This window comes from Mesoplodon mirus (genome assembly GCF_964341445.2).
Source record: "Mesoplodon mirus genome assembly, chromosome: 4".
NCBI classification, from domain to species: Eukaryota; Metazoa; Chordata; class Mammalia; order Artiodactyla; family Ziphiidae; genus Mesoplodon; species Mesoplodon mirus.
In genome coordinates this window covers 163,062,210-163,082,647 of record NC_138979.1, presented here as the reverse complement: position 1 = coordinate 163,082,647, position 20,438 = coordinate 163,062,210, and the positions used below count along the sequence as shown (strand labels likewise).

The 20,438-nt window shown below is 53.2% G+C and overlaps 1 protein-coding gene across 2 annotated transcripts in view; it reads right to left on the bottom strand.

Annotated features, from left to right (window-relative positions):
- TMEM63C (transmembrane protein 63C) overlaps positions 1-17,444 on the bottom strand; it is a gene marked incomplete at both ends in the record, with an annotated part of 33,617 nt that extends 16,173 nt beyond the window's left edge. For both annotated transcript variants that reach the window (XM_082618826.1, XM_082618827.1), the window contains 11 exons: positions 132-265; positions 1,020-1,143; positions 1,256-1,336; positions 1,940-2,013; positions 3,428-3,536; positions 5,338-5,386; positions 6,774-6,916; positions 12,014-12,051; positions 16,181-16,262; positions 16,675-16,754; positions 17,295-17,444. In XM_082618826.1, coding sequence (XP_082474952.1) covers positions 132-265; positions 1,020-1,143; positions 1,256-1,336; positions 1,940-2,013; positions 3,428-3,536; positions 5,338-5,386; positions 6,774-6,916; positions 12,014-12,051; positions 16,181-16,262; positions 16,675-16,754; positions 17,295-17,444 — 1,064 coding nt within the window. The remainder of the gene's footprint in view (positions 1-131; positions 266-1,019; positions 1,144-1,255; positions 1,337-1,939; positions 2,014-3,427; positions 3,537-5,337; positions 5,387-6,773; positions 6,917-12,013; positions 12,052-16,180; positions 16,263-16,674; positions 16,755-17,294) is intronic.
- Between the last annotated feature and the right edge of the window lie 2,994 nt (positions 17,445-20,438).

Genomic DNA, 20,438 nt, shown 5'->3' with positions numbered 1-20,438 from the left:
CAAACTGGAGGGAGGCTCTCTCTCCTCCTCCCCTTGGCTGGAATGGGGGTGAAAGAGGATGGTTTCAGAGAAGCAGAGGCCCACTGTCAGGGCTGGGCTGGGCACAGCAAGCAGCTGGCCCTGGCACTCACTGCTTTGTCATCCTGGAGTCCTGGAAGGTGACAAAGATCAGGTCCAGACGCTTCAGCCGAACGCGGTTGAGCTCAGCGTTGAACTCATCAGTCAGCTGCTCCTCCAGCTCACTATAATATTGTTCTGCGTCTACCTGGGGTGAGATGTGGCCCTCAGAGCTGGAGCAGCCAGAGCTCCAGGCCTCACGCTTGGATGTGAGGCCTCTCTCCACTCAGGCGGCAGGCCTGAGGTCTTGGTTCCATCCCCGGCTCCCTTGGAAGCCCGGCAAAAAGCTCAGGACCCCAGGTGGGCTCCAAGATCCCAGCTCTAGAAGAGGAAGAAGCTATGACTCTGAGATTAGCTCCCTGCTCTTCGATCTAGCAAAAGCGAGGCATTGCTGGGGGTAAAGGGGTGCCTTTGGACTCCGAGTAGCCTCCAGAGGAGTGATAGAATGTGTTTGTAGCATTTTCAGGAAAGGGGATGATTCTTTTTCTGGGCTCGCTAGAGTTCAGTCCTGCCAAGACCTCCTTCTAGCCACGGTGGTTGGGCGATAAGACTAAATCCACTGCTTTCAAATATTCCTGTCCTAGCTCTCTGAAAGCCTGAGGCCTGGGAGCCTGTAGCAGCCTGCTGTGACCTCGCTGGTCCTCCCATCCAAGCCCAGGAGGGGGCAAGAACAAGCCTCCCTGGATTGCTCTGGAGGGGGCCCCACGGAAGACTCCTCTCAACAGGGAGATCGGACGGGTGGAAAGGAAAGCAGGAACCAGGTGCCGCAGCACAGAGCAGACCTGAATGAGGCCTGTGGCCCCAGGGTGCGGGCAAGGGGCACTGCCCAGAGCCCTGGACAAAGCCTGGAGACCCAGTGCCCTAGCCCCTCCGCTGTGTCCCCCGATGCCCTTGCCAGTTACCTCTTTAAAGCAAACCCAACACTTGCAGAAGCACAGCCGGGAGCAGGGGTGGACCTTGATCATCACCTTCCCCTTCTTCTTGGCCTTGGCAGTATAATAGAGCCGGCCCCGCATTGCATGGCGCCTGTCAGCCAGTGGGCAACAGGAGAAGGATCTTGTGGTCAGGGTGCCAGCAGAGCCACAACCTCTCCTTCTCTCCCCACCCCCGGTTCAGACAGATCCCGCTACAGCCTCACCTCTGATCGTCCAAGTCAATCAGGGTCCTGACGTCGTAGCAGAAGTGGACTCTGGTCACTACGCACCCTGGATAGGCCTCACTGAAGCCACAGACATGGAGGTTGAGCCATTCTGTAGGGCTGGGGACCTCCCCCCTCCCCCCCGCCACTACCCAGAGCTACAGCCTACAGGGCTAGGGGGCTCAGCTACCCGTGGTTCCTGGTGCTTGGATGGTAGAATCCACCCCTTGCTCCTAAGGCTGGATGTCAGGGTTGATCCCTGTTCATCTGAGAGTTGCCACATCTTTCCCAGATGACACAGAACAGGGCCAGGGAGCGGAGCTGGAAATTGCTGCTCATGGAGAGATAATTAGCTCCTGTGGCTGGGAATTCGGGTCACAAAAGTTGCCTCAAGATGACCTGCTCTAGATAACTGCGGTCTGGCAGCTCCCTGGGCTCCACAGTTGGAGGTACAAGGGAAAGGCATCCCCCATCACACCCATGCCATGCAGAAACTCCCTGACTTCAGAAACCCTGCTCTGGCCCCAACCAGGGCCTCCCCCATTCTGAAAGGTTGATCCTGAGCTGAATCTAGGGTGAGCCACAGCCCCACTCCACCATCCTGTGCATCACTACCCACATGAGGACCCAGGCAGGGTTACCAGGAGGAGGCAATCCATGCCTCAGCCCACCCGACCCACTTACTGAAAATGCTTAATGATGATTTCTGGGTCTTGGATGTCCGTGGGGACATAGGTGATCATTAGTGTCCTTGTGACCTAGGTGGGGAAGGTCAATGGAGAAAGAAGCCTGTGCTCACACAGGACTCCTGGAGTCTGGGTCTTCAGGTGGCCCAGAACCACCTGGAGTAGGTTTTCTACTCACATCAGGCCGCCTCCTTGCTGGGTAAGCCAAGTGTCAGCTTCCCCAGCCTGTGTCCCTGAGGTCAGCAGGCTGTGGGAAGCTGCAGCCAGGGAAGCTACACCTCTGTTAATCTCTGTGCCCCCCTTGCCATAGACGGCTGTGATCGAGGGAGGAAGAGCCAGAGGCTGCAGACAGGGCCTGGGGAAGGACCACAGCTCCATGCCCTGCAAGGGCTGCTCATGCTCTCTTGCTGATTTACAGTCTCCCTGCACCTCCGCTGCTCCAAGTGACGTCCCACCTCGCTGGGTTGTCCCTCTCATCAGACTGCGCAGGGGAGTTAGGAGGTGAGCTAGACTCTGGGGAGGGAATGTGGAAGCCCCCCAAAGTCCACATTTTATTCTGTGAGTGGGAAATGTCTTCCTGAGCCAGCGCCTCAAGGCGACAGTCTGGTAAACTGTGCTGCAAGAGAGGGGAGCCTGGGCAGAAGCTTCTGGTGGCGAGAAGGAAAGCTGAAGTGGCCGAGTCCAGACTGGTCAGGGGTGCCCGAGCCTCCATGGCTGGCAGGCTGGAACATTTGGGATTACCTTTCAGGGGTATGTGCATTTGCATTCTGGGGTGGGGTAAAGTGAATCCGTCCTTTAGGATGGACAGCTTGGAGGAGCTGATCTCACTTTTACCTGCCATCTTCCCCCGCGGAAGACCCTACCCACCGAGCGGTCCTTCCTGGAATCACCTCCCAAATGAGTGAATGCTACTCAAATCCCTGTCTCAGGGTCTGCTTGGGAGGTAGGATGGGGGAAACACAAACCAAGACAGTGGGGACAACACCGGGGCAGGACATGGGGTCTCTGACCTCAGGGAGATGGTGGAAGGGCAAGGAGCTTGGGCACAGCAAGAGTGGGCAAAGGAGTCAAAATATCTACCCAGAGGGTCAGCAGGGGGCACTGGCCGCTGAAGATGGAGGCCCCCCGCAGGTTCAGGGCTTAGTTAAGCCTTTAGTTTTCTGATGGTGGGGAGGTCCAGGGGTCCTTGGAGAGGGTCCAAGGCAGCAGGGGTGCAGGAGGAGGAGGTACCTGGGAGCAGCTATTTACCAATTGGTTTGGAAGTGTATTAGTGGTTTAACAGCCCGGACAGATGCGCCAGGTGACGATTCCCAGGGATAAGCGGAGGAGGCTTGCCCTACTCAGGTGAGACTGCCCCCCCACCGCCAACGTGTGCAGAACACACCAAGCTGGGATGCCTCTGAAGTATGGGAGTGGGATGGTGTCCAGCTGGGGAGAGCCTCTAGCCGAGAGGGTGTCGTTCTAGGAGCTCTTTTCACTTACTCACCTTGTAGCTCTTCTTGGGCACAAACCCTAAGCAGTGATGAGTCATGAAGAGGAAGTTGGTGACAAAGTATAAGAAAGCGAAGAAGCAGTGCAGCCAGAGGAACTTACTCCTGCCAAGAACAAGACACAGGAGGCGTGAGACCCCCCACTTCCACCCCACATGGTCTCCCCAGGCCACCCTCTGGTGCCTCCAGACACTCAGGCACCTTGGAAGGGAATGGAGAAGGCGATGTCCACTCCAACGAATAGAGGCTAACATTAATTGAGTGTTTACTATGTCAGGCCCAGGGTGGGACTAGATGCTTTGTGCACATTTTCTCACTAGACTCTTGTAGCTCGTAAAGGTGGTACTGTGACCGTCTTTATTTTACTCGTAGGGAAACAAGGGCTAGAGTGACTGCTCGAGGTCACTCCTAGCTGTGGCAGTGCCGGGAGGTGAGTCCAGAGCTGCAGAAGCACTTACACTCTTCACGCCGTGTCGTGCTGCCAGCGGCTGTGGCTCACGCCGCCCCCGCCGACCGTGAGGACAGCAGGAGGGGCCACCCGGCCTCTGTGGTAAGGGACTCCGGGGTCACACGCACGCCTGCAGATTCGGCCCGCCTCCCTGGGGTAGGAAAGGTGCTGGCCCTTGGGCTCTGTGCTCACGTGATGCCATCCCAAGGCATCCAGCCAGGATGACTGCTCGGAAATAGGGCCCGCCTTATTTGGTGCAGTTGGAGGAGAGAAAGACTGCCTTGCTTCAAAATATCTCCTCACCACTGTCCCCGCGCTGGCATTTCACCTAACCTTCCCCTTCTCTCCTCAGTGTTCTCAGAGGGGGCAAGGTGACACGGTCCCTAAGGGACATTCCAGCTCTCTGCCAGTATGGATTTACAAACGTTGAAGGCTCTTTGCTGCCCTATTAAAATTCACTTCTAGTTGGGAAGTTGTAGGTGCCGCACTTACAACAGTGGCCGGCCTGGGAGAGCCTGGTAAGCTCTGCTCTGGTGTTGCCAGTACCCGGGAAAGAGTTGGTTGAAGGTGGAGGCGAGAGGGTGCCCAACCATTCTGCTGAATTTGGACTTTGATGGATTTGGAATTGATGGAGTTTGCAGGGGTGCAGGGGCAGAGGATGAGGGGTGGGGCAAGGGGAGGTGGGGCAGGAGCGTGCAAACCCCACTCACACCTGCTTCAGCTTTGTCAGGAAGTCGGCCAAGCCTGCCCATGAGACCTGCGGTGGGGGTGGGGTGGTGGTGGTGGCTGATGTCTCAGCCTGGACCAGCAGGGACACATCTGGCTCAGTACAGATTGATCTGGCCACCAAATGGGTTGGCTGATGTTAAAATCCACAGGTTCCAGGACCATGAAGGCTGGAGGGGGCTTAGAGGTCATGTCCAACAGCTCTTCCCCCACCATGGACTAGGGATGAAGCTCAGAGGGGGAGGGTGCACTGCCCCAGACCCAGGGCCAGCTAATGGCAAAGCCGGGGCATGAACGCAGCTCCTGTGGTTCCTTAGTCTCGCTGCTGTGGGAATCAGGTCTGAGCTTCACTCGGTTATATGAGGGTTGACCTGAACTATCTTGTGGGCAGGGAAGCAATACCTTAAACCTCTGCTTACTACTGTAACCCTGTTGGGAGCTGGACATACTAAGCAAATAGGACCATCTTTCCAAATCTTCAGGAGTGACCGGTTTAGGTAGTTCCATCCATTACAGAGGTGGGAACACTGAGGCACCAAGAATACTTCCTTACCAAGAGGATGCAACTTCTGGCATCCCACTTGGAACCTGGGTTCCCAAGGAAACCAGGCCTTTCTCATCAGCAGAGTGGTGCTCATGTTTTGGACCCACGCATTGGACCATCTCTCCACGCTAACACTCCCCCCCCCACACAAGCCAGTAGAATGGGAGGTAAGAGGATCAGGTACCTACTCTGTGGAGACATTGACAATGGTGGTCCGACCAAAGTGACTATTCCAGTCTGAAAGAGAAGAAAGTTGCTGACCTCAAGCCTGGCACCTTGACTGGTTGGGTGCCAGACTTCAGGGTTCCTGAGTGAATGCCCGGGGTCTAGAGATGCTTGCCTACGTCCTGGTCTTCCTTCTAGTTCCCCAGAGCTTGTCCCCAGCTTCCAAACAGCCCCATCAGAGGCCTCCTCTCCTCCCTGGGACTGCTGACTGGGGCTCCTCGGCTGTGAAGCAAGACCGAGCCTTGGTGCGGCAACCCCAGAGCATGACTGACTCAGGGTAGACACCGGTGAATGCTTGTGGGAGGGACCCGGCAGCCCCACCATGAGCGGAATGATGAAATTAGCAACAACTGTTACCGCTGGCAACAATCACAAAACCCAGAACTTCTGAAAACGCATTGCTGCCTCATTCAAACAGAGTAAATCCTTCTGGCTGAGTGTATTAGTGTGCTGGCTTAGACATCTCCAAGTTTTATGAAATCATACTATCATTGCCAACATACTAGCTCTTAGGATGAGAATCTGGGAAGGCAGGGCTCAGTAGTTATTTACTCTGGTGGTGGTATTTGGTAGCATGAGAAATGGGTGCTACCTTGAAGTAACTGAGCTCTACCTCCGGCCGAGGAGAAACAGGTGGAAACCTGAGCAATCAGGGTGCACCTGGCTGCCACTTGGGCACTTAAGGTGCTATCCTGTACCACCTAGTTGTATGGGCCTCATACAGCTCTCTGTTTGCATTTCCTAGTGAAACCCTGGCTGTTATTCACAATGCCCCCTATCAGGCACTGTGCCAACCACTTGACACGCATTGTCTCTCAATCCCTATGACAGTTGAGGAAACTGAGGCCTGAGGACACTGTATAAGATGAAGTAATTTTCTGGGAAGCAGACGTGGGTAAAAGTTGGGGAACCATGATTTTTCTGTCTTCGAAGCCCAAGCCCTCACCCACCACATTATTGTGTGAAAATTTACCCTGTTATAAGGAGTGTGGATAGATTCCCTATGAGGAATTCTGCATGCTGTGTCCATCAGAGTGGGTACAGAGAGAGGTCAGGTCCAGAGATCTTTGTAGTGGGTCACACGTCATAACAAGGCCTCCAGGAACACCTGGACAGGTGCAGTGTGGGGTCATAAATAAACATTCAGTTTTAGACTGAATTACTACTCTCTGCCTTCTGTGTGCTAGGCCCTGGGCCAAATTTATACCAAAAGAGGTATCATCTCCAGTTTCCATGTGAGAGAACTGAAGCGTGGGTTGCCTCAGGTCACATAACTAATTTTGAGAAGTGCAATTAAAATTTAGATTCCTAGACGCTCAAGACCCAAGCTCTGTCCTGCCTACCGGGCTGCCTCTTAGGTCTAGTGGGCCGGGCCCGGGACCTGCTGAACTCTGCCTACCCAGAACATTTCCAGTGTAGTTGATGGGCAAAATGATGCCCAAGGAGGGGATGCAGAGGATAAGCACAAGGACGATGAGATGATACTGGAACATGATGTAGATACGGGCATCGTCTCCACACTTGCTAATCAGATCTTCGTTCCTGGAAGAGACACAGAGACAGGACATTGCTCAGGAGCCAGTGTGGCTACAACGGAAGTCGGAGGTAGACAGAGGAAAGGGAGAGAAGATGACCACCCTACCCCCGAGCTTTTATCTTTAGAGATATCACCCTTCTCAAAACTTGTTATGCCTGAAATGTATTTCACTGAATTTCACAGGCATATCAAAGATAGAGGCTACAGATACACTCCTGGGAATCCAGAAGCCCTATTAAATCAGGCATTTATTTCCTCTTTTATTGCTTCTTCAAACATTTTGAGTGCTTGCTATAGCGTAGGCACTGAATAAACCATTAGTGATAACAGGATTCATCCTATTTTTCAAAAAGTTGTTCCTTAAATTAAAAAGGGGTACTTAAAGCCACAACGAGGTATCACTCCACACGGCCAGACTGGCCAAAGTTGGAAAGTCGGTGAGGAAAGTGTTGGTGAGAAAGTGCTGGTGAGGGTGTGGGATGCCGGGAGCTCTCTCACACTCACGGGTACTTACTCTGGCACACAGCTTTGGATAAGAGTGGACATTATCTACAGAAGTTGACTATAAGTATACCCTATGACCTAGCAATTCCACTCCTAGGTTTAAACCCAACAGAAATACATGCACATGGGCACCAAGAGACATGTATAAGAATGTCACAGACGCATTATTTGTAACAGCCCCAAACTGGAAACAACCTAATTGTCTATCAAAGGTAGAATGGACACAAGAATTGAAATATATATGTAGTGAAATATATATAAAGTGAGCTATATATATCACATTATATGTATGTAATGAAATACCATACAGAGATAAAAATGAATGACCATAGCTGAACCCCACAAATGCAACGTTGAGTGAAAGATGCCAGGCACACACAATACCTACCATATCATTTCATATACAAAGTTCAAAAATAGGTAATACTGAACTACAGAGTTAGAAGTCAGGATACTGGTTACCTTTGGAGAGGCGGGAGGTGATAGGAGATTGGGAGGGAGAAGGAGGAGGGCTTCTGGGGTCTTGGCAATGTTCTAATTCTTTATCGGGATGGTGCTTGTATAGGTTTTGCTTGTGATGATTGAGCTGGACACATTTTTTGTGCACTTTTCTGTACGTGTGTTATACTTCAATTAAAAAAATTTAAAGCAATACATGCTTATTATAGAAACTTTGGAAAATACAAAAGAAGAAAATCATTCACCTACAATCTCATCAAACCTAAGATAATGGCTATCAATCATTTTGGCCAATTTCCTTTAGTTTCTTATTGTATTGCTGGTTTAACCTGTGACTGTAGTATAAACAGCATTTGACGTATTGCTCTTTTGCTCAGCATTTAATCTTAAGTCTTTTCTGACCGTTTTACATTTTGTCTAAATATTTTTATGGCTGCCCAATAATAATGGTGACAACAGCCTCTGTTTGTGGATTATTGATTCACACCCAGCCCCAAGCTGCATGCCCCCGCCTTTGGTGGATGTGCCATAGTTTACTCACCCTTGCCCTCTGATCAGACTTGAAGGTTGTATGCAACTTCTAGCATTCAGTCCAGGATCCAGATTTATTTTTCAACAATATTACAAACAGCATATCTTCAAGGCTTTCAGTATCACCGTTTAGGTAATTATTTAGAGCTCTCAACCTTTTTTTAACTTCAAGCAGTTAAAATACTTCCTGCCTTGGACTTGAGAATTAAATCCCAAGAATGGGGTGGATGAGAACTGGTGAGAAGGGAGAAGGGGGGAATGTCTTCCTGCAGGCTTGGAGTGCCAAGATCTGCTCACCTGATAGAAACAGTGTGCCAGAGGCAGGGTGAGAGCCTCCAACCAGGTGGAGGAAGCAGAGGGCTGGACGGGGATGAAGAACACAAGAATCTCCTTTCGGGGCTGACAATTCCCGCCTCCCCACTGGGCCCATTGCTCCGTCTGCACCGGAAGCGGAAGCGCAGGTTATACTCAGCAGCCTATCTTACAGTTCTGAGGGAAGCCTGAATTTTTTAGTCTGCCTGCACATATTCCTCTGCTCAATTCTGTTCTCTTCCCACCACTCTTTAACGTGCCGGCCCCATGACATTCCAGGCACCACTCTTTCTCCTACTCACAATTAATTCTCATCTCTGCTCTAATCGCTTCCTCTCCTCTACCTCTTGCTGGAGACTTGCTCTACCTGTCTCATCTTTAAATTAACATCCATCTGTCTCTACAGACGCACACACTTCTTCCCTTTCAACTATAGCCAGGTTCAAGTGCTCATTTGCTACTCTTAAAAAAAAAAAACAAACCCAAGAAACCCCTTAAGCATCCACTCCTTCACCAGTTTCCCTTCAAGTTCCATCCAACATCCTTCCTTCCCTGCTCCCACCCACCTCTTGAAAAAGGTGGCTTCCATTCTCTGCCTCTACTTCTTGGACATCTCCTCATCCTGGAACTGCCCTCCCAGTGGAGACTCAAATCTCCAAAGCCGACATCCTCTGCTGAGCGCTCACGCTACTCAACCTTGTAGGGCTGGAGGCTGCTGACTACACCGTCTGGACCTCGCGCCTGCCTGGCTTCAGTGAGCCCGTGCCCTAGAGGTTGCCACCTTTTCCTCTTGTCCCAACCACTCTCTTCCTCGGGCCCTTTCCCTTGGGTGTCCCATCTGCTCCCATGACTTCAACTACGACCTCTGTGCACCCATATCCCATGTCTAAATCTCTAGCTCCGACCTTTCTCCTAAGCTTTAATCCTGTTTTTCAACAGCTGGCCGGTCAACTCACATGCTCACCCTGGCCCTATGTCATTAATTTCCCAACTCACCATATCGCCTCATCCCCCAACTGGTGGTATTATTACCCTCCCCAAAAACCAGACCTCGATTTCTCCCTTTTTCCTAACCAGGTGGAAGCCAGGTGGAAACAACAACCCACTGACGGTTGTTGCCCCATCATCTCCCTCCCCAAGTCTCCCCCGCCTTGTTTCCCTGGTCACCACCACCTCTCACCTGGACACTGGAAAAACCTTCTCAGCTGCTCACATTGCCTTTGGACTCTTCCTACTGCCATTCACCCCTCATGCCCCTGCCCACAAGCAGACGTCACCTGCGTGTCCTGCTCAAAAGTAGTCACTGGCTCCCTGCTGCCTCTAAATCAAAAGCCAAGGGCCTCCCTGGTGGCGCAGTGGTTGAGAGTCCGCCTGCCGATGCAGGGGATACGGGTTCGTGCCCCGATCCGGGAGGATCCCATATGCCGCGGAGCGGCTGGGCCCGTGAGCCATGGCCGCTGAGCCTGCGCGTCCGGAGCCTGTGCTCCGCAATGGGAGAGGCCACAACAGTGAGAGGCCCGCGTACCGCAAAAAAAAAAAAAAAAAAAAAAAAGCCAAGATTCTCGGTATGGTAGTCAAGATCCCAGCTGATCCTTCTGGCCCAGTCTTTCATCCCCTCTGTTGCTATATACTCTTGCCTCTAGCCACACCAGAAGATTTACCATTTCTGGACACTCCCTGCCCATCTCTGCCCCAAACCTTTGCTCATGCAGTCCTTAATTTCTGATGGGCCCTCCACATCACAATGGTCAAAATTCTTCCCATTCCTCAAGGCCTCGCTCAAAACTATGCTTCTCTGAACCCCGAAATTGGAATTAATTTCTCGCTCTCCCAAATGCCCTTTGCACAGCAATTATCCTCTCCCCATTATCAATGATGTGTAGTGGGTCTTGTTAACCCATGTTTTTCTAACTAGACTGAGTGGGCTTTGTGCGCTGGGACTTTGGCTTCTGCAGGAAAGGGCGGTCATGAAGAGCGGCATGAGAGACTGGAGGTATAGGTTTCTCTTAATAAAAATGTATTTATGCAAGCTTGTGCATGTTTTAAAAATTCACAAAGCAAAACCAGAGAAGGTGCCAAGAAATAAAAATCTCCCCTCCACTCCCCCAACATGTGGCTAAGATTCCCACCCACGCACAAACTAGCTGTATCACTTCCTCGGGACTCTGGTGAACGATGAACGAAGACGAGAGGCCAAGGCCGTGGGCAGTCCTCCACCAGTGGAGCTGGGGCTCAAACCCCAGAGGCTGTTGGTCCCAAGCCCAGCTCTGGATTCCCAAGGCCCAGTCATGATATCTTGTGCCCCCAAAGGGTCCCAGGCCCTTCAACAGGTCTGGGGAAAGAGAGGTGCCCTGGTGTAGCTCATGTGGGTGGATGGGATCTTGCGGCAATGTCTGAATGCTCCCAGCAAGGCCCTTGAATGGTGTGGGCATGGAGGTACATGAAGGAAGAAGCCCTAAGGGCCTTGGCAAAGAAGCAGATGTGCAGGTCCAGGCAGGCCCCTGGTGCAGGCGGCCTCTGGGGAGCACTGAGGCTGCACCCTAAGGCAGGCATCACCAGGCAAGGATGGACCCTGGAGGAGGGGTTTGAAGGACAGGCAGGGCAGGCCAGATGGGGGATATTTAGGGAGAGCCCAGGAACACACAGCGCTCTGAGGTGGAGACAGAGCTGTGTGCACACATGTAAGTGTGTATGCACGTGTGTGTGCATGTGTGTCCACACACACAGTGGAGGCATGGAGCTCTGACAGGTGTCTGCTCTGCGGAGGCGTCTGGCTGGTATGAGGCCATCGGGAGATGACAGGTGACTCGGGGTCTCTCTCCTTGCCAAGTGGGGTCTCACACTAAAGAGATCCAGAAGGTGTGGTGGGCCAGGGGCTGTCCCTCCATAATGGGCACGGAGGCTGGGAGAGGAAGCCTGCCCTTCCGCTTGGTGGTTTTTGTTTTTTCCATCTAGGCAGCTATGAGGAATGATGTCCACAGAAGTAAAGCAAAGAGTACCCGGGAAGGATTCCTTTTTCCTCGCGTGGCCTTCATAAAAGCATTTTTACAAGCATGTGAGAGGGGTCTTTCCTGAGAACTGTGGCAGAGGGAAAACGGGCTGTGGGCAGCGTCCAGGTCCCAGTTCACCAACGGAACGCTGGAAAGCGTCCTCTGCCAGGGCCGGGCTGTGGTGGGCAGGGGGAGTGGAGAGTGGACGTTGGGGCACAGAATTTAGGCCCAAGGCCTGGTCCTGCAGGGCAGGAGACCCTGTCCCCACCCTCCCCCAGATAAGGCTCAAGAAGCTCAGGCACTTACTTCATGGTGATGGTGTTGAAAAACCAGGAATAGAAGCCCTGGGGAAAAAGGAGAGAAAGTGTGAGAAAACCCAGCGCTGGGGCGTCTGAGGCAGTGAGGCAGTGTCTGGAGCTTCCTCCCCCGGCAAGGTCTGGACTGGAATCGGTGCTGAGGGAGATGTCTCTTCAGAAGTCGGGCATCCTGTTACAGCAAGTGGTGGCTTAGAGGGTGGGCCTCAGACTGGAGGGAGAGAAGGGACTTTGGGGTGGACGTCAATTGCTTTCTGTCCCTCGTTGCTTCCTTCTGGGAAATGCCCCTCCCCTATGCATGTGGCCTGGTGGACTGTCCGTCAAGAAGAAGTCTGCTACCAGTGGTCAGCTGACCAACGGGAACATGACCCAAGAGGGGCCAAGCAAAATGCTCTTAAGGGGACTGATATGGGTGTTGGGAGAAGGGTCTTCCTCCGAGTTCTTGCATCTCGGTCAACACCAGGCATCCTGGAGGGGCTTGGTGAGTCTTTGATGCCACATGCAGGAGCTTGTCTGGGATAAAAAGCCTGCTCAGAGGAGAGAGGACCACAGAGGGGATCCTGGTGGCAATGCTGGACTTCCTGGATCTAGCTGTACCTGAAGCAGCTGCTTCCCTTAGATTTCCCTGCACTCAGGCCACACATCACCCTTTTGTTATAATGCTAACTTGAGCTGGGTTTATTCTTCTGCATCTGAGGGTCCTGTTGATTATACATTTCTCTCAGGGTCTTGCTGTCTGGAGTTTCCGGGTGGTGGGAAAAGGTGGCCTCAGCCGGGGGCTGGGAGGGGCTAGAGAGTCAGTCAGCTCGGGAACTGTATGCATAGGGTAGGCAGAGGGCCACAGCTCTAAAAGCTGCCAGATGTGGTAGCTGATTCAGTTACCCTGGTGCATGCTTCCTTCTGGGATCCCAGAGGGTTTGGCAAAACCTTGGAAAAGGTTGCAGCTCTTGACTGGGTCACGAACCCATCAGCGACCCAGGCAGGCCCACTTGGTTGACAGTCCCCCAGAACCACATGGATTGGGGAAGGCGTATTTCCCACAAGGAAGAAATGAGGGGCAGGCAAACGTGAAACAGAAGGAGGTTCCTTGCTCCCTTAGGTGTAAGGCCCACCTTCTAGGCCTCCTCCCTGTGCTGGGTGGGCTGACAGTGGGAATGCCCATCAGGAATGCCCACTTGTGGGGGGACCATTTCCCCAGCTCTATCCTAGGGAACTAAGGTAGGGATAAAAGCCTGGGTATGAGGCAGAGTGATGACGGGAAATGGCATGATGGTGGCAGTGGCGACTGGGAAAGTCCCAGGGAGGGGGTGAATTGCTAGACAAGACTTGGGCTGAGAGTCTGGCCACCCCTTCCCTACATGGGGAGTCTTTCCTCACCTCCCACCTCTGGGCCAACATGCAACTCATTAAGGGAGCAAGCAGGTTGGCTGACGGGTCCTAGTGGATATGCAGAGTGGAGGAGTATCAGTGGGAGGGCAGAGGTAGTGAGTAGAAGTGTGGCCTATGTACCCATGAAAGGCACATGGACACAGATGTGTGAGTGACCAGGTATGGACCCATATTCTCTTTCTCTCTCCCTCTCTCTCACACACATGTGCACACACACACACACACACACACACACTCCCCTGCATATATATTGTACCTCTGAAAGGCATAAACCATTCAGAAAACTTAGCAGCTGAATAGCGGGCCTGAGAAGCAGACACATCTCCCCTCTTCTCCCCACCCCGAGGAAATGGCCACAGGCTCCCAGGAGCCAGCTCAGCGGACATGACTGAGCGACAGTGGTCAGTTCACTGCACCCACCTCGGTGGCTCCATCCTCCCCACTCTCGTCACATCTGCCCTGACCTGCTCAGGGTGCTATGAGGACACCTGTTCACTTTACCCCCTCCACTCAGCCTGGCTGAGGCCTCGCCATCTGCCTGGGGCCCTGCAGGGGCTACCTCACCGCACTCTTCCTCCGTGTCTAATTTCTACCCTCTTCTGTTTGACTACCCCACTGCTGCCATCATGATTTCTCTTCTAGATATTTTTAAAATAAAATGTCACTGTACAGAAAAAAACCACACAAAGCTGAAGTGATGTTTCTAAAGATAAATCTGAGAATTGCCTTGCAAGGTAGGTGTTACTGTCCTTATTCGACAGAGGAAACCTCCAGGACGTGAACCTGTCTGAGGCTCCCGTTCTTGTCAGGGGCAGGTCTTGGCAAGTAAAGGGACCAGGTCTCTTGGAGGGATGAAAATGGATGAAAATTTGCTTCCAACAAACACATATCAGATACTAATTACACGACAGGCTGGACCGGGTGCTGGGACAGTGGCGAGTAAGACCAGTATAGCTCTCACTGGGGGAAGTGGGCACACTAGATTAACTGTGCAGATGAGGAATCATCACAGACTGGGTTAACAGCACTGAAGAAAAGGAATGCAGGGACTTCACTGGTGGTCCAGTGGTTGAGAATCCGTCTTGCAATGCAGGGGATGCCGGTTTGATCCCTGGTCAGGGAACTAAGATCCTACATGCCGCGGGGCAACTAAGCCTGCAGGCCACAACTAGAGAGAAGCCCTCGTGCTGCCATGAAAGATCCCACGTGCCGCAACTAAGACCCAATGCAGCCAATAAATAAATAAATATTAAAAAAACCCTAATATATGTTATTTAAAAAACTTAAAAAGAAAAGGAATGCATTTTCCATGAGGGTATAACAACAGATCTGGACCCAGATTTGGGGGCGGACAGGGATCCCCAGGGAAGTGGTACTTGAGCTGAAATCTGAACAAAGGTTGGGTGTGTTAGCCAGAGCGGAACCAATGGGGAAGGGGGAGAGGGGAGAACAGGTGAAACACCTGGGGAGAGAAGGAGGTGGCGCTTCTGAGGATCTAAAAGATGGCCAACGTGGTGGAGGGTGGGGCAGTTGGGAGGAGACAGACTGGACAGGTGGGCAAGAGGCCAAACCACGAGACCATGGCAAGGCACCCGCAATTGACTCCAAGAGCATTAGGAAGCCACTGAAAGCTTACACTTACACAGCCATGTGTCCCTGTTCGTGGAGCTTGCTCTGGATGGAGTAGGGGGCACGTGTGGACCTAAAGAGATCAGTTAGAAGCTACCACGCTCCTCCAAGCAAGAGACTGATGGAGGCTGGACTGGGGGATGGTGGGAGAGGTGGAGAGAAACAAAATTGGGAAGGTAAAGGCAACACAACTTTGTAATGAACTGGCCATGCCCAGGAGCCTGGGCAAGAGCAAGGCGTGTGCACCTGAATGGATGGTGGGAAGTCTGAGACCAGCGATCCAGGGATGGGTGGAGGGGGTGGGAGATCACAGCATGTTTTGGACAAATTGAATCCAAAATGCCCTTACAATATCCACATGGAGATATTTTGAAGGCCATTGGATAAATGGGGCTGGAGCCCAGAGGAATTTAGCTGGAGCCAGAACTTAGGAGGGATCTGTGTAGAGGTGGCAACTGAAGTCATGAGTGTGGATGACACTGCCTTGGAGAGAGATGGGGAGGGTCTGGGATCTGCTGGGGGGACTCCCGGTGTGGAGAAGGCACCAACAGAGGGAAAACCCAGAGAGCGGGATACCATGGAAGCAGCGGGAAGTGCTTCCCCTCTATTCAAGAAGGGAAGATGATCCGCAGGCTCAGGTGTTTCTGAGAGACGAGAACTGAGGAAAGCTCATTGGATTTCATCGCATGGGACCGTTGGTGGCCCTGGGGCTGTCTGGGTGGGAGCCACGTGTGAGGGGTTGAGGAGTGAGAGGGAGGTGAGGATGTGGAGACAGCAAGCCAGACCTCTCTTCTGGAGTTCAGCTCGGACCAGCCCCGAGCGCCATCTAGAGCGCTTTAGCTCCACTCCGTCGCTCTGGAGGGCCTTCCTTGCTCCCTTTCTCCTTCGTGCACTTACTGCCACCCCCTTCTTGGCACCCTAGGAGGCAGGTACGGTCAGTATCTCCATGTTTCCGATGGGGAAACAGGCTTGGCAAGGTGGAGGCATTTGTCCAAGGTCACGTTGCTAGGAGTGGTTGGGTGGCTGATTGCAAAGGCCCTGCTGATGAGCCCGCTCCTTCCTGCAGATGCCCGGGCCGCCTGTCCAGAGCCCGGACGCCTGCCCCCGCCCTCACCAGGCCCGGGCCCACCCCGGCACCCACCTTGTCCCTGTGTTCCATCTCCAGGGAAATATCCGAGGGAGACGTCTTCTCACTCTGCTCCCCATAGATCAGCGAGGTCAGGCTGCCAGCCAGGAAAGGTCGTGGGGAGGTGGAAAAGGAGAAAGTTCTTAGGTGCCTGCCTTGCTCCCTGGGCTGAGGGCTGTGGTCCCCTCCTGCCCAGTAGCAGACACGCCTCAACTTGTTTGCTGAGCACACAGCTCTGGGCACAGACAGGTGGCCGACGCATCTCGGGAGTCATGAGATCCAGAAAGGCTGAGGTCTGAGAAAAAAGTGGCCTCGTGCCCAGAGGTGGCTGCTCTCCAAGTCACCTTAATGCAGGGAGGGCTAGAACACGGGCAGGGGTGGTAATGAGATGCCACCTGCTGACGAGACACCTGTGCAGTTTGGGCACTGGTCAGAGCTGTGTCCTGGCCACGGCAGCACATCCCCCGATGAAGCAAGCAGCTCACTCCCAACGCCCAGCCTCTCCTCACCTGTCGTTGTGTATCAGCAGAGCCAGGCGTCCGTAGTCCCACGCGGCTTTCCGGAGGAAGGAGTAAACCAAGACGATGACCTATAGGTCAGGAAAAGCAATATGGCACATGAGAGCTCATGGATGCCTTCCCCTCGACTGACCCCTGAATTCCCATGGGGAAGACTGTCCCTGAGGTCCCCACGGGCTCCCCCCTGGGTGGCCAGCTCTGTCAGGGTAGGGGTCATGGCTTCTGCAACTCTAGATTCCCAGTGCCCAGCAGCATCCTAGCACAGAGTGGATGCTCAGAGTGGTTGAATGAAGGTGCTGGTGGCATGTTTAGAACCATGGAGAGAGCACTCGTTGAACAAATCATCAAGGGCACACATGGGAGGCTCAAGGGCACTGGCCAGGGGGACCTTTGGACAAGGGTGCAAGGAAGAGAATCAGGGATTCCACTGTTCCTGCAGCTTCCTCTTCTCCAACGCCCACCCACCCTGGGCCGCCCTGACATTCAGATAGTTCCCACCACTGTGGCTGGCATCCACGGACAGTTGGGGCCCCTTGTATCACCTGTGAAAGCTGGACCATCCACCCTGGGTGAGACCTCTCTGTTTGCCCACTGCAGTGCCCAGAACTCACCACCCACAAGATAACGTTGAGGAACAGCACAGTGGGGATACCCCCAAAGGGCTGCCCCTGCAGGACAGTGCTCCGAGACTGGAAGCAGTCGTCAGCCGAGAAGTTCCGGGACTTTTCCACCATATTCAGGTTGCCCGGCGAGACAGTCATCCTGGGAGGCTCCCTGGTGAACAGAGGGGTTTCCAGGGCAAACATGAGGCCCCCCTCCCCCCCCATTATGCAACACGCAGAAGCCTGCCGGGGAGCTGGGAGGGGTGTGCTGAGCTTATAAATGGTCAAGGCAGGAGGCTCAGCCTTGAGATGGCATGCAGCCCTGTCCTGTAAGACAGGGGTCCCCAACCCCCTGGGGGGATGGGGTCACACAGCAGGAGGTGAGCAGCGGGCCAGCGAGCGAAGCTTCATCTGTGTTTACAGCCGCTCCCTTTGCTTGCATTACCGCCTGAGCTCCGCCTCCTGTCAGATCGGGGGCAGCATTAGATTCTCATAGGAGCGGGAGCCCTACTGTGAACCGCGCATGCGAGGGATGTAGGTTGCGCGCTCCTTGTGAAAATCTAACGCCTGATGATCTGAGGTGGAGCTGAGGCAGTGATGCTAGCGCTGGGGAGCGGCTGCAAGTACAGATGATTGTTAGCAGAGAGGTCTGACTGCACAGAGACCATAATAAATCAGTCGCTGGCAGACTCATATCAAAACCCTATCAGTGGGGCTTCCCTGGTGGCGCAGTGGTTGGGAGTCCGCCTGCCGATGCAGGGGACACGGGTTCGTGCCCCGGTCCAGGAGGATCCCGCGTGCCGCGGAGCGGCTGGGCCCGTGAGCCGTGGCCGCTGGGCCTGTGCGTCTGGAGCCTGTGCTCCGCAGTGGGAGAGGCCACAGCGGTGAGAGGCCCGCGTACCGCAAAAAAAAAAAAAAAAAAACCCTATCAGTGAGTGGCAAGTGACAATTAAGCTGCATCTTACAGAGCAGACTGGACATAAGCAACACACTTCGGGTGTCACTGTCTCCCATCACCCCCAGATGGGACCAGCTAGTTGCAGGAAAACAAGCTCAGGGTTCCCACTGATTCTGCATTATGCTGAGTTGTATAATTATTTCATTATATATTACAATGTAATAATAACAGAAATAAAGTGCACAATAAATGTAATGTGCTTGAATCATCCCCAAACCATCCCCTACCCTCGCCCCCAGTCCATGGAAAAATTGTCTTCCATGAAGCCAGTCCCTTGTGACCAATAGGTTGGGGACTGCTGCTGTAAGAGGCCACTTCCTCAAACCCAGGGCCAAGATGGCAGAATAGCCCAGATTCCCTGGGAGAGTGTTTATTTTGTACCACTTGCTCCTTTTGCTAAAAGAGTTGTAAAATGCACAAAGCAGTCGTTCCGATGGGTCTTCCTATTTCTACCTTTGCGAAGCTTTTCTTGTATATAAATGAACAAGCCTCACAAAGGTCTCAGAGAGGAAAGATTCAGTTTAGAGGATGGAACCACTGCATCACGGGGCGCCCGCACAGACGGGGCCACTGACGACCATCTTTAACATCTTACGATTCTCTGATCTAGTTTCCAAGAAAGGCAATAGCTCCCAAGACTAAGTAAGGAAAGGATGCAGAGTGCCTGACACACAGCAATGACTCCCTGTTTCACCTAGAACTTGAACCGGGGAGATCAACACCTGTTCAGGGTCGTGAGCCAATGCAGTGAGTCGGAGACTCAGATGCAGAGCTCATGGTCACGGGCATCCGTATTCCTCAGGCCTGGGTAAGAGCAGAAGGTACGAGCAAAAGCTGGATGTGACCAGCAGCTGCTTGGACTTATCTGCAAGGTTGCTCTGATTTTAAAAGATCATTTGTTTTGGCTCCAGACTGCATCATACCCTAGAAATTCTTCACTCCCATTCAAGAAAAGTAGGCTAGGGGGCTTCCCTGGTGGCGCAGTGGTTGAGAGTCCACCTGCCAATGCAGGGGACACGGGTTCGTGCCCCGGTCCGGGAAGATCCCACGTGCAGCGGAGCGGCTGGGCCCGTGAGCCATGGCCGCTGAGCCTGCGCGTCCAGAGCCTGTGCTCCGCAACGGGAGAGGCCACAACAGTGAGAGGCCCGCGTACCGCAAAGGAAAAAAAAAAAAAAAAAAAAGAGTAGGCTTGTTCATTCGACAAATATTTGGTGAACGACTGCTTTGTGCTAATGTGTATCAGTGAACAAGACAAAAAAATCCCTCCCTCGTGGGATTCTAGTGGGGAGAAGCAGTGCAGGGGTCGGGGTGAGATTAGGATTGTAAAGAGGGTGATTGCGGAAGGCCTCACTGAGAGGATGACATCTGAGCGGAGGCTTGAAGAGAGGGGAGCAGACCATACAGCCGTGGGGGAAAGACACTGCAGGCAGAGCAAAAGCCTGGGGGCGGTAGTAGCGGTGGAGCAAGCTTGCCTGCCGCAGAGGAAAAGCTAATGGGCCGGTGTGGCTGGACAGGGGAGAGTGAAGGGCATGGGGGGTACCTGAGCTAAGGAGTGACATGAAGTGACTCACGTTTTAAAGGGGTCACTTTGACCCTGGCACTGAGAATAAATGGGGGTGAGGGCAAGCAGGGAGGTCATTTGGGAGGACTCTGTGGCAACCCAGGCAAGAGACAGCGGTAGCCTGGACTGCGATGAGAGCCGTGAGGTGGTCAGAAATGGTCAGATTTTGGAAATATTTTGAAGGTGGAGCCAACCAGATTTGCTGATTGATTGAATGGGGAGCGTGAAAGAGAGGAGTCCAGGATGGCTTGTGGACTGAGTAACTGAAGGTGCTGCCATGGGATGAAAAAGACAGGAAGTGCTGGATGGGAAGTGCAGGACGGCGGGCGGACCGGGAGCTGGGTTGTGGACAGGCCAGGCAGGCAGCTGGATATGTGTCTGCGGTTCAGAGGAGAGACCTGGACACACAACATGGGAGTTGCCAGCATGGAGACAGAGGACGGTTCGAGGCGTAGGACTGGATCACTGGAGTGGAGAGTGAGAGTCAAGTGCTGAGCCTTGGGATGCTGCTCTAATATATACAAGTCGGTCAGATGAGGAGGAAGCAGAAAAAGAGACTGAGACGAGCAGGCAGTGGGGATGGAGGAACAGCAGGAAACGGTGCTGTCCTGGAAGCCAGGTAAAGAAGATGCTT